The following is a 14,884-nucleotide window of genomic DNA, read 5'->3' as shown; positions in this document are numbered from 1 at the left end:
CACATAAATATGCTACAGATTATATGAGGTAGCTGGTGCTCCCATCTGAAATTGTACTGAACCAAAATTTTTGAAGAATTATCTAGGAGTTTGTATCAGGACCAGCTCCTGGATGTACCGAAAACTGGAAGAATACTCCAGTTCATTAACAAGTTTTTATAAAATTCACTGGAATACTTGCAATTTCATGATCTCTCTCCCCTAAAAGAAGAAAGTTCTGAAACTTCTTTAGGATGTATACTGCATTACAACATTGAAAAATATTGCTGTGTGACATCAGGGTTTAAATCCAAGTTTAAAAAAATTAAAGAAAAAAAAAGAAAAAAGAGGCTGGTCAGATCTTAGATTGATGCCTTACAGCACACATGAGGAAAACAGAAAAACAATCCTGTCTCTTCTTTCCACCTGTATGTTGTAACAGGCTTCTAAATTCTCAATAGACTGACTAAAAAGAAGAAAAAAGGCCAGGTATCAGCAGTCAGATTCTTCTGAATTAAATTATATCCATGTGTATAGCACATTTCAATGTCCAAAGGACCACTTGGATGCGTGAATCTGAAGTTTTATGATGAAAACTGGGGATATTTCTAAAATTGTTAGTAAAAGTCAGAAGCTTGGCTGCAATCTCACATTTTTTTGCACTTTTTGAGTGTCACTATTAAGTGTTTAATTGCTTTAATTAGGTTTGTCTACTGAGAGTAGCGAAGAGTAACCCCAGTACTCATAGTCAGAGGAAGATTTGGAAATGGACAGACTGAAAGCCGAGAAGCTCGCTGCCTGTGGTTGAGCCTCTGGATACTGTTAGCTTTCTGAGTGGGCTCAGGGCTAATTCTGCCATGAATACATCTTGTCTTGTAGAGTATTGACAGAGATGGACTTTGCTGGGCTGGCGGCACCCAATACTTTGAACCCGGACCCAAAGTATTCAGCCTGCCTTTGCAGCTCTGCCAAGGATCTGAGATATGTTTGACAACATCCATTTCTTTTCAAAAAGCCCTCTGTGGCCAGCAGGGGTTGCAGGCCACCCCCGATGGTGGTGGCAAGGGTGCAGGGTATCAGCTGTGAGGAGTCCTTCAGCACTGCTTGGCTTGGAGTGCTGTTGACACGGCTCTTGGGGTTCACAGTGGCCCTGAGGGGTGGCTGTGGCACCATGCACATGCTACATACCGTGTTATGGGACCACCTTTTCTCCTGATTTCTCTGTGTAGGTTTTATCCTGCCAGAGGCTGTAGAGAAAACAGGTTGGATTTTCCCAGCAAGTCTAAGGACAGCAATGACCTCTATAACACGATAGCCGAGAGGTTTCTGGAGCATCTTCACTACAGTGGTTCTGTGTGTGTCACTGGGACAATCAGCCTTTCTCAGTTAACCCAGTCCAGAGCCTTTTGCATCTAGCCTAAAGCTATGGAGCATGAGTGCTTCAAGTTGTCTGTACAGTGCCTAACAGCTGTGACATTTTATAATCTCTATTGCTCTGACATCTTTCTCCCACTCTTTTCCAAATCCAGCACAAAAAAACCCAAAACTACGTCTGACTGTACACCTATACTACTCTCTGTTGAAATAACAAACACCGAGAGCCACAGCTCTACAGTATTTCCTAACCAGAACAACCAGGAGTAGAGAATATTATTGATTTAATGCAGTTATTGCTAATGCAATGGTTAAAGGAAGGACTTAGAAATCAGTATTTGTAATCCCTGTCCACTTTGGAATCATAATTCACAGTCTTTCTATACCCTGGGTTCCTCAAACAAAAATACTCTTTATGTAGCAGATGAATTACAGATTATTTTCATTGTAGACTTTAATAGCATGGCATCATATACATAAAAGTTATTACAGAGGAAGCAAGAAGATATTCCTTGCAAAAAAATAAAGCAATAAGTGCAATAGTATATATAAACGCACTTATACATGTTCTTAAAAAGCCCAAATCATCCCATGTTGCATTACATTATACATCTATCTGAAGATGAAAAGGACATTTCAGAAGTTATGCCCATGAAAAGATTTAAAAATGAATACTCCGTTGTCAGACAATAAGCAAGCACACCCTTGTATTCAGCATGTTAGTAGTTATACTCGTGCAACACAGGAAAAAAGAAATCCAAGCTCTAAAAGATTTCATTTGCTACAGACCCCAAATCTAGAGCATTTGGGACAGCTATAATGTTATCTTGAGTGAACACAGGGCCAACATAATTAGGAATAAAGAGGTAAGAAGCAAGGGGAATTGCCTGTATAACGTCATTTTGTAAAATCCTCCCATGGAAGGTGGCAGGTAGGAAATCTGCATAATAACAAGCTTGTCACAAGACAAGGCCAACTAAATACAACAATTAGAATTAACATTTTTCTTTGACTGGTTCTCAAGACTTCCCCTCTCCCTCCTTCAAGGTCTCACTAGATGTAGCTAAAGTTGTGGCTATCAATTCGGTGTAATGTTTTTGAGCACGTATTTTTAGCAAGTGTGTGGCTGAAAGAAGACTGTCTCTCCTTTGTGGGCATTGCTTTAAGAAGTAGCTATTGAAGTGCCAAACCTTCCTCTCAGACATCCCAGTGAAAATACGGAATGTATTTCTTGGTTTCCCTCTAGCCTAGCTAGCCTTAGATCTGTGTAAATAATCCAGTATGGCCCCAAAACAGAGCTACCATGTATTATAAATAATAACTTATTATTGGAGGAGATTACCTTCTCCACTGACTGTCAGGTCCTTTCTTTTGAGAATTACTGGAAGCCCCCTGCTCTTTGACTTCATCCACACAACTTTCAGGACACCAGGTTTGTGCTTCCCAGCTGGTTTATCTGCTGCTTCCTGACTGCTTGTGGGGTTCTGCTCAGCCACTGACTCCAAGACAACCTCCACCATGTGGATGCCCTCCAAGGGTACCATGAGGCCACACTGAAGGAGGTACTTTAGGGAATGCAATGGAGCTGACCTCCGGGGCTCTCATTCCCATTATACAAATCGAGACAACATTGTCTTACCTAATCTTTAAAACAGAGTACTAAATCTGAGTACTAAGCAACCATCCTCTGAAAAAATAGCCATTTCCTAGGGTAGAAAGTTGAGTTTGTTCCATATTTAGTCAGTTTTGACAATTTTAGTCAACATACTCACGATTATTGTGTTTTGTTTCAGGAAAGAAATAGATCATACTAAGCAGTAACAGAGCCCAGATGAAGAATATAGACTAAGGTTTGGTCTCTAATTGTGTGTCCTGTGGTCTCTTGAGTGTTCAGACTACATTTCTTGTAAGTTACTCCTGCATAGATTGGATAGACATGTCATAGAATCATAGAATCATAGAATCATAGAATCACTAGGTTGGAAAGGACCCACTGGATCATAGAGTCCAACCATTCCTATCAATCCCTAAACCACACCCCTCAGCACCTCATCCACCCATCCCTTAAACACCTCCAGGGGAGGTGACTCAACCACCTCCCTGTTCTTCTAGACAGAGAAAAATACCATGTTGGCTAATGCAGTGATGAGAACCTGCTGTAGTTTGAACAAATCAATAAACCGCTTCCAAAAGAGCTACACTGGGAAAAGTGTTCTTACTGCCTCCACTTCTTCTTCCCAGCTAGTATTCTTTCTACTCTCCCTTATTGTTTCCATTTCTTGTAATTGTAATGTATTATGATATTTGAAGATTCTGAAGATGTGAATACATGGAAAACTCAGCTTTTTTTGGAAATAGAATAAAGAGAAGAAATGACTGGAAGACAGTTGACATGCAAGCAAAATACCTTTCAAATTTTAAAAACAAAGGGAAGCATCATAAAGAAGAGAAGGGAAAAGGTTAGAGGTTATGATAGTCAGGTTTTTTTTATTTTTTAACATAGCTCCCTCTCTATTCTCTCTTTTAGTCCCATCCAGTCTTCCACATTCCCCCTTGTGACAGCAATCTAGCCTCATTTTTACAGGGGACATTTGAAGTACACTGCAATGAAGGAAGTTTTGATAAATTCATTCAACCTTCCCATGAAATGTAACAAATATTATGGTCTCTTCTGAGCTGTACTTTGCATTTTTAGGGCCAAGATTTGCTCAAGGAATGAGAAATTATACAAGTCTTCATTATACAAGTACGTACTAGCATAGCTCTAATATTTTCCATGTTTCTTTTTAACTCTCTATTTGTTCCTAAATCAGCAAACATAAAGGTTTCCTTCCCCATTTTCAATTTGTTCATTCTGGCAGTTCTCCCACGTGTTAAAAGCGCCAATACCAAGGCTGAGAAGTATATAGTAGGAATGATCCTGGTTTCAATATTTAAATACTTTTAAATATTTAAAAGTAATCTTAAGTGTTCATTTTGATTTTGTTCAAATTACAAATAATTGTTTAGAAAAGAAAAAGTACAACAAGCTGTACTTCTTTGTTGCAGGAATATGTTCTATACATATACAGAGCATTCTGAAAATAAAAAGAATTCTTAATAGGTATATAGAACTGATCTGAAAAGGTTTCTTTTGCTGTAGTTTCTTTCTTTTTCATCCACGGCATCCTTCCTATATTAAATCCCTGTGTTTTTTAGCATCTCAAACTACATCACCATTTCACCACATATGACTACATCTCTGCATGCCAAAACTGAAGAACTGAAGAGCTGAGCATTGGAGAGAGAAAAATATTTTTAAGTACTTTGTGATACTTGCAAATGTGTCTGTGTACATATATATTTTTTCAAGAAACTGTACAACTCTTACTACGAATGTGTTGGAGAAAGGAAGTTTGTTGACATTTTAACCACACTGAAGTAAGGTGTGAAATTTGGTAATACACCTGAAATCTCCAGAGAGGCAGAATCCCTCCAGTAAAGGACTGGAACCTGGTGTCCATCAGGTTACAACTCTGCTGAAACATAGGCACCAACAGAAAAGGGTGATTTGAAAAGGAGAGCTCTGGTGGGGGCAATGGCAATGCACATACCTATTGGAGCTTGTGCATCGGCTACAGTGATCTCTGGAGGCAGAACAAAGCTGGTAAATCACCTTCATTACAGCTCTTATACTTGCTGGCAATATGGTCCATTGATGCTCTCTGTTCTGACCCCATGCACCTCCATAGAAGCAAGAAGTTATCTGCAGGGGCTTCTATACATCCTCATGATTTTATGCATAGACAATGATGTGTTAGTGTGCATGAGCCCTATACTGACGAGCATAGTTTTCTATGTTTCTTTTCTTTATGTATCAGACCCAAGTAATTTCCATTAATTCTACAATAAATCCTTAACTCAGCAGAATTGCCTATAAAACCAAGCCAGAATCTGTTGAGGTAGGCAGAAAATACAAATCTTCAGCAGGGCTGCTGAATTTAGGCTGGACACTATTTCTCTGTGTGAAAGCCAAACGAATTATTTTTTTCTTAAAAGAAACCATACAAATCAGTTAAGAAAAATAGTTCCAATGAGCAGCAGAAAGACAGAAGTAGTTGAAATGACCTGCATAAAGTAACACCAAACTGATTGGTTAATACTGTTGAAGAGAGTTGGGTGATATTTGCTGGAATGATGAAACAGGTGGGACAGGTGGTTTTTCATTAATTAGTTCTGGCCAACTAAGTGTTTACCTCAGTGGCTGCTGGAAAGCTGCTAGGATCAGGTATTTATAACCACTAACCACTATTATAAAGCCTACTTATTCTTTACATCCAAGTAAAAGAAACAAATATTGTTAATAATGAAAGTTAGAGCAAAATATGGATAACTGTATTTTCCAATTCATATTAATGAATATTTCTATGTCTTCTTTTATTGGAAAGCACCAAATGACTTCAGGAATGGCTTGTGGTATTATAGTAAAAGGAATCCTCTAACGAGGTTTTTTATTAAAAAAAAGTAACAATGCACTAAACCTTCAGATGGTCCCTTTCTCCCCTTCGTTGCATCCCTAATAATTTATATATTTGTATTAAATCTCCAGAAGAGTCAGAAAGTGACAAAAAGATTCAGCCAGGAGTGCAAGGTTCTGAGAAGGTGCTACATTTTCTTTCATGTGTCCTGCATACACAGCTGAGTCAGCACTTCAGCAGAAATGAGAGAAGTTGAGTACCTGCCAATATAGGGAGCGGAGAAGGCAGATCTCGCAGGAATGGGAACCGGGACTAAAACCAGCAGTTCAGATGGACTCCTGGAACTCCCTGTAGAAAGCACTCTGCTTTTAGGGTCCTCCTCACTGTCACTCCCAGACACCATTTCCCTTCCTCTTTACTTCTTAGTTATTGCAGGCTTTTATTCAATCACTGCCTGGCTTATATTTCTTCATAAAGGTAGCTGAAAACTTCTCAGTCCAAGTGTGCATCTTGGTATCTCACCTCCATTGGACCAGGGTGGGTCATGTTTAGATGTTCAGAGTTTTGGAAACTCCTCATCCAAGGGAGGTATCTTTTACCATCTCTCCCTTTGAAACCGCAGGTCAGCAACCTACCTACCTCTCAGTGCAACAACAGGGGTAAAAGGCAGGATCCTGACCCTGCTGTTGTGTCCTCCAACCAGAGGCAGGAGTGTGACCCCAGCCCTCATCCACACATCTCACGTAACCCAAGGCAAGGAACGCGCGTTCTCCTGCATGACTCGATCAAGGAGTACACCCATTAGTAGTCTTTGTTCTTTTCCTATTCCTTGTTCCACTTGACAAAAATGTCATTTTATTATCATGTTTTGCTGTCCCAAAGGTGCTCGTGCCCTAGAAGAGAAGGACAGCAGCAGAAGGGCAGACACCTCCACAGCAGCACCTTTGCTTCTCCAGGGACAGAGAGAGAAAACAAAGCTTTTTGAGGGTGATGACTGCGCTCTGGGCAGTCACTGCAGTAGGGCCACACTGACTACTAAGCCCTCCTTGACAGTGGCTGGAATAAGCCTGTCTGCAGTCGCTTGGGAGGTAAAGGGAGTCCTGAGTGGAAGGACTTGCTTTGCTGCATGCAGAAACATGCTGCTCAGTGTACGACCTCTCTGCCTAGGATTCCAGGCAGTTCAGGACTATGTTTTTCATTCTACTACTCTGTATCTGCACTTGATACTCAGTTGATAAGACTTCATTTCTGTTTACCCATTTTCTAGTTAACACTGCGTTCCTTGAATTACAGCAGGAGAAAACCAAATTCTATAAATATCTTGATAATGTGATCTAATATACCCAATTGCCTCACGGCTACCTGTTCTATTTCTTCACATCTATGCTTTTGTTTGATCTAAACCAATTTCTACCTACTCTTTCTATGCATCTATACCCATACTTACTATTTATTTTTCATAAATATGCTGATTCTGAATTTGTGGCTGACTACATTTCACATACCGATACTGATCTTTTTCTTCAGTTCTATTGGAAGTGATGATCATGGAAATTTGTGGTTTTACATGTGGTTTTGTCAAAATTAGTATTGGTGGGGTTTCTTTTCCACATGTTTTCTCTAAGTGACAGAGCAGTTTAAAAGAAGACCTCTCAACAACACATTAATTTTTAGAGATAACTCAGACTAATTTCTATTTTAGGTTGGATAGATTGACAGAAATAAGTCATTCCTGCACTTTTGCATTTGTGCACACAAATAATTTCAGAAGATCTCATGACCTATTCTTATCCGGTTCCTGAGAGCAACTATGGTTTTGTTTGAGGACAGCAGGCAAAAACGTAGTTCACAAAACTTATAGGTAAAAAGTGCTACAATTTCTGCTTACCTACATCTCTTTTTGTCCCAATATTCCTTAAGAATTCATTGCTCTCTGTTGGGTTGTTTTTTTTTTTTTTCCTGTCACTTCTGGGGATAACCAAGGTCAATCCTACCAATATTTTCGTGAGGTTCATATTTCTGAAGCATTGTTAATTAGATATATCTGAACAGTACGAGGGTTTCTGACTGTATAAGAGTCTGGATGATGCAGTTTTGGTTCAGGCCAAGGCTGCCATCATGGGCACCTTAAAGAAGGACTGAGCTTTGCTGCAAGTAAAGGCCCTTTTGCTGGATGCAGCCACTGGTGGACCTGGACACTCCTTGGAGGCAGTTGGCTGCAACTGCATGGGCAAGCCGGGAAGTCAAAGAGGTTAGTGGGAAAGCCAAGTAATAGGACTTGAAATTTCTCTGTTCCTATGTTGCTATGGGGGTCTGGAAGAGGCTAAGGAGTAGGAGACATTGGATGAGATAAAGCAGCAGAGCAGGCATCAGAAATACTTTTCAGAGGAAGGAGCTGGAAGAAGAACTTGGAAACAGCAGTTCAGGCTTTGTTTTCATTTTCAGTTAGCATGAAACTTCCTGCATTAAGTATATTTTTCCTCTTCAGTAATAATAGGTCCTTTGGGTAATTTTCAGAAAACAATCTGGAAATTATAAGAAAAAAGAAATGAGCAGATTGCCAATAAAAATGCTTTGAGAGGGAAAAATCTTTTAAGGTTAATAGTACAGAAGGTCTTTGGAGGGGGGAAGAGAAAAGGAGGATAGGTAATATGTGAATGGTTTTTTAAAGTTAATGGACATTAGCACACATTTAATACTTTGGCAGAAGGCAACAGAAAAACAACAACAGAGGGCTGTAAACATGGCCACAAATACATGAGATATTATAAGCAGTAATATCACTGTAAGAATAGCAAATTTCGAATTTCTTAAGAGGAAAGGTTTTCTACCATGAGAAAAAAAGTCAAAGAATAAACCCTGAAGAGAGGTGTCATATTCCTGTACACAGTTAGGTTTACAGTACAGGCATACAAATCTTAGGATTTATTTAGCTGTGATTAAACTAAGTATATATGTATCAAAATAAATTAAAAATTAAATTGTTGAGAGGCAACAATAATATTTGAGAGAACAGATATTTTTTCACTGCAAAAAGCATAGTTTGAAGGAGCATTAATTCATACACAATTCAACTATACTTTATCATCCAACATCTAACAATCCAACCGAATACACTTGTTGGTCACCAATTCTCAGAGCCACTAGCAATAAGGGAGAGGTTGTCATTAAAATCCTTGGAATATAAAAGACATTAAGCTCAAAAATTTGCAAAGCGCACCCGTCTATGTGAAAATAGTATTCACACAAAACCAAATTAAACCCAGCTTTTCCTAAACAACAAACCTTACAGTTATATTAGAAGAACAACAAATATTTACCTCCTGTGCCTCTCTAAGGGTCATTTTCCCCTTAGATACTAGTTCTAAAAGTCCTCTTCAAAACAATTACTGACGTCCTGAGCTGATTTCTGGGGAAGACACTACATGGCCCTCCACTCACTCCAGCAGAGACCCTAATTGCCTGCCTCTACTAATGAACTAATCTGAGGCACCTGGAACTAGCAGGCTCCATGCCGGGCAGACAGGGTTAGGGTTACCTAAGAAATGCTCCAAATATATTCACACAAATCACTAACTGCAGATGTGCAAATACTGCTTTTGTCATATTGCTGGCGAGGTGGACATGTGTTTGCAGTGTTGTAGCGCATAAAACCTGAAGATGAATTCATTGTGTTGCTTTAATCCCTTTCAGAGTCCAGGTGGGCATTTGGGGAGCCAGATAAGTGTGTTGATTATCCACATTACTCACTGCCTTAATCCACTTGTCTGCATGACACAGAGTATCTCAAATGCTCACAACATAAATACGTAGGTGCCTGGAAAAAATATATGTTCTTCATGAGCGCCTGTTGTCTGTAAAATGAAACCTAACCAGGAAGTTAGCCTAAAACTTTGGCTAAAACCTAAAAGAGTCCAAACATTGCTGATGCCTAGAGTTTTTAAAATTACAGTGAAAAGATCTAGAATTCATCAGAGGATGTAAACAAGCCTTGATGTAAGCCTTGTGAAAAAAAAACTACTGCAGTTTTAACAAACTTTAGGAGGTTTTCACAAGCAGAGAGTTCTTCATGACCTCAGAAATTAAAATTGGTGTCACGCAGCTTTTCATCCAACCATCTGCAAATTTCTCCTCCTTCTCTGGACTGATTATGCTGATAAACATATGTCAAAATCTAGGTATGTGTCTGGTTTCATTTAAGGAGGGAAGAATGATATAAACAAAACACAATTTAACAGGAAAACATAGGAGAGCAGGAACAGGCTCTCTTTTTGGTCTTTGACAACTTGCTGAAATATATTTTTGTCTGAGTCTTAGGTGGTATAGACACAGGCTGATTAACGTTAAAAAAGATTAACTTGATTTGTTTGTATGCCTGAAAAATAGTGTTATTTCTATTGCTTTAATAGACAAAAACACCTAATCATTTTGTAAGCAAAGGTAGGAACATCTTTCCAAATTTTCTATGTTTTGCAGTGTTCCAGACTTTGTTTTTTAATTCTTAAAGACACTCTGAAAAAAAAAAGAAAAAAGCACCACCACCAACAACAACAAAAAAACAAGACCAAAAAAACCACAAACGACTTCAATTGACTTTTTTCAAGTCAGAGACCTGGACAGATTAGATTTTAGATATTGATTGAATGGCAAACTTACAGCTTCACTGAAAAAAAATGTGCAGGTATTGCACAAGTGAAGTTTAGGTCCAGAGGTAAAAGAAAGGGAGACAAGACATCTCTAGGAGTCTTTGGCTTCTTCCAAACTCTTAGCTAGCTCTTGTGCTTTGGAAGGGTAGGCAGAAGGTGATGAATACACTAGCATCAGATAGTCCTTCACCACTTAGCCCAAGGATGCAATGACTAATTGTGCTACAGATGGCTAAATACCTCCTGTGCCTCCTTTAGTGAGCATTGAGCAAGCATTGAGGAAAGTGAATGCTAACTCATCACAAAGGAATTTATCTACTTTCTGTTCTTCATAGGGAAAATATTCAACACAATAGCATCCATACTTTCTTCACTTCTCTCCAATCAAACACACTCCCGGCAAAAGTTACAAAAGATGTTTATGCATGGGAGCACAAAATTATCTCCTCTGAAAATTTATCACAATTAAAAAAAAAAAAATAGTAAAAACAAGGCACTTAGGCATCTCAGGGGAGAATTCCTGAATGTTAAGTTATGTTATATGCATGAAGGAAGGGGACACATAGGCCTCTTCAGATACCTCAAGATATTTCCTGGAATATGTAACGCCATCCTGTCATCACACATTGAAAAAGCAATAGGGAAAGTTGAGGACTGTATTTAAAGAAAGGGAAATGGTTTAGTGACCCTAAACCAAGATACTCTTGTAAAACCTGGTTTTGCTTACTCATATTTTCTTTCTTCATTTAGTCACTTATGACAAGGTCACAGGTGATTTATCCTTCTCATAACCTTGTGACTTTTCACTGAAGTGGCGACTTAGATATTAATGTGGGTTTTGAGGCTTCCTTTTAAAGAATTTGTCCTCATTTCAGCTGTTATTGATGAGCACTCATTCTCGTAAAGGATTCTTTTTTTACATGCAGGGTAGACAGTCTCATTTGCCATGACCTATCAATTCTTTCTGCAGCGTGCAAGGGGCTGGGGTACTCCTATATGCTTCCACCCACCTCACTGCAAAATATGAACTCAGCTTCACCTCTCTGAACATCCAGCAAGCTCTCCTTGGCCAGGCTGAGATAGGCCTCTGAGCTGCTGTCCCAAGCAACAGCATACAGCACTGCTAATTGTTACTGGCTTTTCTTTTTTTTTTAATAAAAAAAAAGTCATATATACACCATATATATACCTGTGTATATGTATACTGAGCCCACATGAGAATAAACAGAGTCTGCAGTTCTAAGACGGAAGTGTGAGTTCTAACTCAATTTATATTGCAAAGTAGTTTGGAAAGCTCTCTCTTGCATTCACTCTCTGTTGAGTTTCTAGGACTACTTGCACAAAAAAAGAAAAACAAAAAGAAAGGGGCTTGGGCTTGCAAAGCAATCCTACTCTGTGGAGTGAGCGGATGCCAAGATTTCTTCTGCCTTCAGCAGGATTTCAGCCTTTTAATGTCAGCGAAAGTCACAATATGTTGACAAACACAACAGGGAAGGAAATCATCCTTTCTGCTTTGTTTCAGTCTTTTCACACTTGCCTACCTTTCCTGAAGTGTTTGGGACTGCCTACAGCCAGCAGCAGTTATGACAAAAAAAAATGGTTCCTTAGTGGATCTCATGTAACAGTTCTTGAATTTCTAAATGATTTGTGAAAATCCACATGCAAATTGTCCCTGTTTTCCGAGGAGCTCTGGGAACTGTCCTCTGTAGAAACCTGGCTCACTGTTGCTCAGCAAATTTGGTACTAAGTAGTGAAGGACCCCACTTTTCACATTCAGTGCTTTGTTTGTGTAGGGTCAGCAAATGTATATTCTAACAACATATTATGTATTCAATATATTAAGAAAACCTTTGTCTTTTGTAAGCCTGTGCCTGTGAAGCCATCTTTTCCTCTGTCAAGGAGAACTGACGGGTTGCCTGCTATCACCTGCTCTCCAGCGAAATCAGTAGCCCACATTGTCAGTGGGAAAACATCTGTTGAATGGATTTATTGACTAGGTCTTAGGTGTGAGTTGCTGAGGTTTTTTTTTTTTTTCCACACTGTTTATTACAGCCCTGACCTAATGAACTTAATTTGTTGACATGTTTCCTTCAGTGTCTTACTTGATCCTGTCTCACATTTCTTTCTACTGTGCTGTTTTCTTGGAAACAGGAGTTCCCTGCGCATCAGCGTGTCCACCAGTTGCAAATCTACCAGGCTCAGATGGCTACAGTTGGCATGGCAGGATTAGATAAACATCGGCCGGTGTCCAGGACCCCATCTTCCCCCACTGATTCCACATTACCTCACCCAGCCGTGGACCAGCCCAGCCAGCTTGTCTACACGACTGGTAGGATTCCCTAAAGACTGCTTTTAATAGGCAGGGCAAATGCGTTTGTTCATGTAGGATCAACAGATTTAAATGCCTTGAATACCTCCTGCAGCAATGCATTCAGTTTTAGCCCTACTGTTCCTCGGTTTTATGATGCTGTACTGGCATTAAGTCAACCAGTGCAGCTGATAAATCACAAGGTTAATATTCACACAGTCATAAATTATTATCATTGACTGGCTCTGGCAGTATAGCAACAGGTGCATTTTCGTGCCCTTAAGTTGTTTATTGCTTTTTCTTTCATTTCCCTAACCTCTTGTTCTTTTCTACGTGTTCCTGTTGCCTGCTTTGTAAAGAGACCACCAATAAGTTGAAGACCACCAGTAAGTAGGAGAGCTGCAATGTAACTCTCAAACTCTTCATTTCACAAGTCAGTCTATGGTACAAGGTTGCATTCCATAGGGAAAGAACAAAGCTGTAGCCATGGCTAGAAGGTGATGTTAGCTACATCTTTGGTGTCTTTTAGCAGTTGTCTGCAGTCTCTACAAAGGAATATTTTATAGTTGGGCCCTGAGCAGTTTAGTCACTTGGGGAGCATTTCCTACTCATATGGCTGTCTAAAGCAGAGTGATTAGAACCACCAAAATCTTGCTTGAAAGGAAGAAAAATGATGGCAGAAAATCCATTTCTTATTATAAGAAAGATAACCTTGCAAGATCATCCGTCTTTTTAAGAACCTGAATCTCAATATAGTATTACAGCACAGTTAGAAGTGAAGATTCAATGACTACCTGCACAAGAAAGGACAAATGAATGCTTGGAGGTATTTTTTATTCAGATTTTTGCCAGAAGTATTAATTCCGTCACATCAGTTGGCAGAAATTACCGTGCTCCAAAAGCTTACAACTCTTCAGGCCGTGACCATGGATTGATGTAGGATGGAGTCTTTAATGAGCACTGTACGTGGCTGTGCAAGACAGTGTGCTCTCCTATCTTTCCAATTAGAATGAGAACCTGGAAAGCAAAAATATATTAAAAGAAAATAGTCTGCAAAAAAAAAATGGAGATGTCTTTAAAGCACTGCGACTGAGTGGGTAAATGGATTCAAGAGGCCATTCAAAGATAAAAGGCGTAGTTTCTTCTGCTGTAAAAACATTGTCAATTTAGGAATTTCAGTTGTTGGGTAACAAATATTTGTACTGTACAGAAAGAAACATGTTAATTCACTTTCCATTAGTTTAAGCAAAAAGACCAGCTGTATATAAACAGGATTATCAAACCAGGCTATTTTTCTAGTTGCAGTTCGTAGAGTCCTCAAAACATTGTAAACTCATAAAAGACTCAAGAGGCACACCAAAAGCAAGCTCACTGCGTGTAGTCTTCTATGTCCTGTTCAAAAATCTACAGTTCCACTGGAAAAGCTGAATGGACTTACATATGTAAAAGCTGCTGTTCCAGTCTGATTGCTGAGGTTTTACCTTTTGTAGGTTCCCAGAAGGTGAACTAAGGGCAAACGGGTTATGTGTATCTGAGGACTTGTGGCATCAATGGAACTGATGAAGATAGAAAATGTGAAGTTGAGAGGGAAGAATACAAGAAAGAATGAAATTATATAGGACAAAGAGTGAATGGAAATAATGTCGGGAAATGGGGCATATAAGGGTTAGAGATCTGACACAAGGAAGCCTGATGGGTTCTGCAGCAGAGATGCAGACAGTGTGTATACAGTCAGGGTGTGTTGAGGCTGGGCAGACAGTTTAACCTTTACTCTTTACTAAAACATTTCCACATATTTCCACTGTAGTGGAAAGAAAGAAAATAAGAGAAGAGAAGAAAAGAAAGAAAATACATGTCTTGTTCCATCTGAGATTCTCAGCCCTTCATTGAACTTCTTTCTCCAAAAGTGGAACATCTTTTTTCTTGAATTCTTGTTTCTTCTTTTATTTAATCTTATTCCTCCCCCAACTGCTTTTCACAATAATAATGTCTACTCATTAAAAAAAACAATCCTCCTAGTTCCACTTGCTTTTCAAGTTTATGATTCTGCTTCTCCAGTTCTTTTCTGTACCTTCACCTCTTTCACATCCTCTAGGTACTGACTGAACACATAATGTGGT

General features: G+C 39.2%; 1 protein-coding gene across 15 annotated transcripts in view; it reads left to right on the top strand.

The window, feature by feature from the left end:
• The window catches only part of HDAC9 (histone deacetylase 9), a 458,974-nt gene that overhangs the window by 298,358 nt on the left and 145,732 nt on the right, over positions 1-14,884 (top strand). For all 15 annotated transcript variants that reach the window (XM_054058870.1, XM_054058867.1, XM_054058866.1 and 12 more), the window contains one exon: positions 12,608-12,785. In XM_054058870.1, coding sequence (XP_053914845.1) covers positions 12,608-12,785 — 178 coding nt within the window. The remainder of the gene's footprint in view (positions 1-12,607; positions 12,786-14,884) is intronic.

This window comes from Cuculus canorus, chromosome 2, assembly GCF_017976375.1.
Source record: "Cuculus canorus isolate bCucCan1 chromosome 2, bCucCan1.pri, whole genome shotgun sequence".
In the NCBI taxonomy this organism is placed as follows: domain Eukaryota; kingdom Metazoa; phylum Chordata; class Aves; order Cuculiformes; family Cuculidae; genus Cuculus; species Cuculus canorus.
This window is presented reverse-complemented; position numbering and strand designations above follow the sequence as displayed.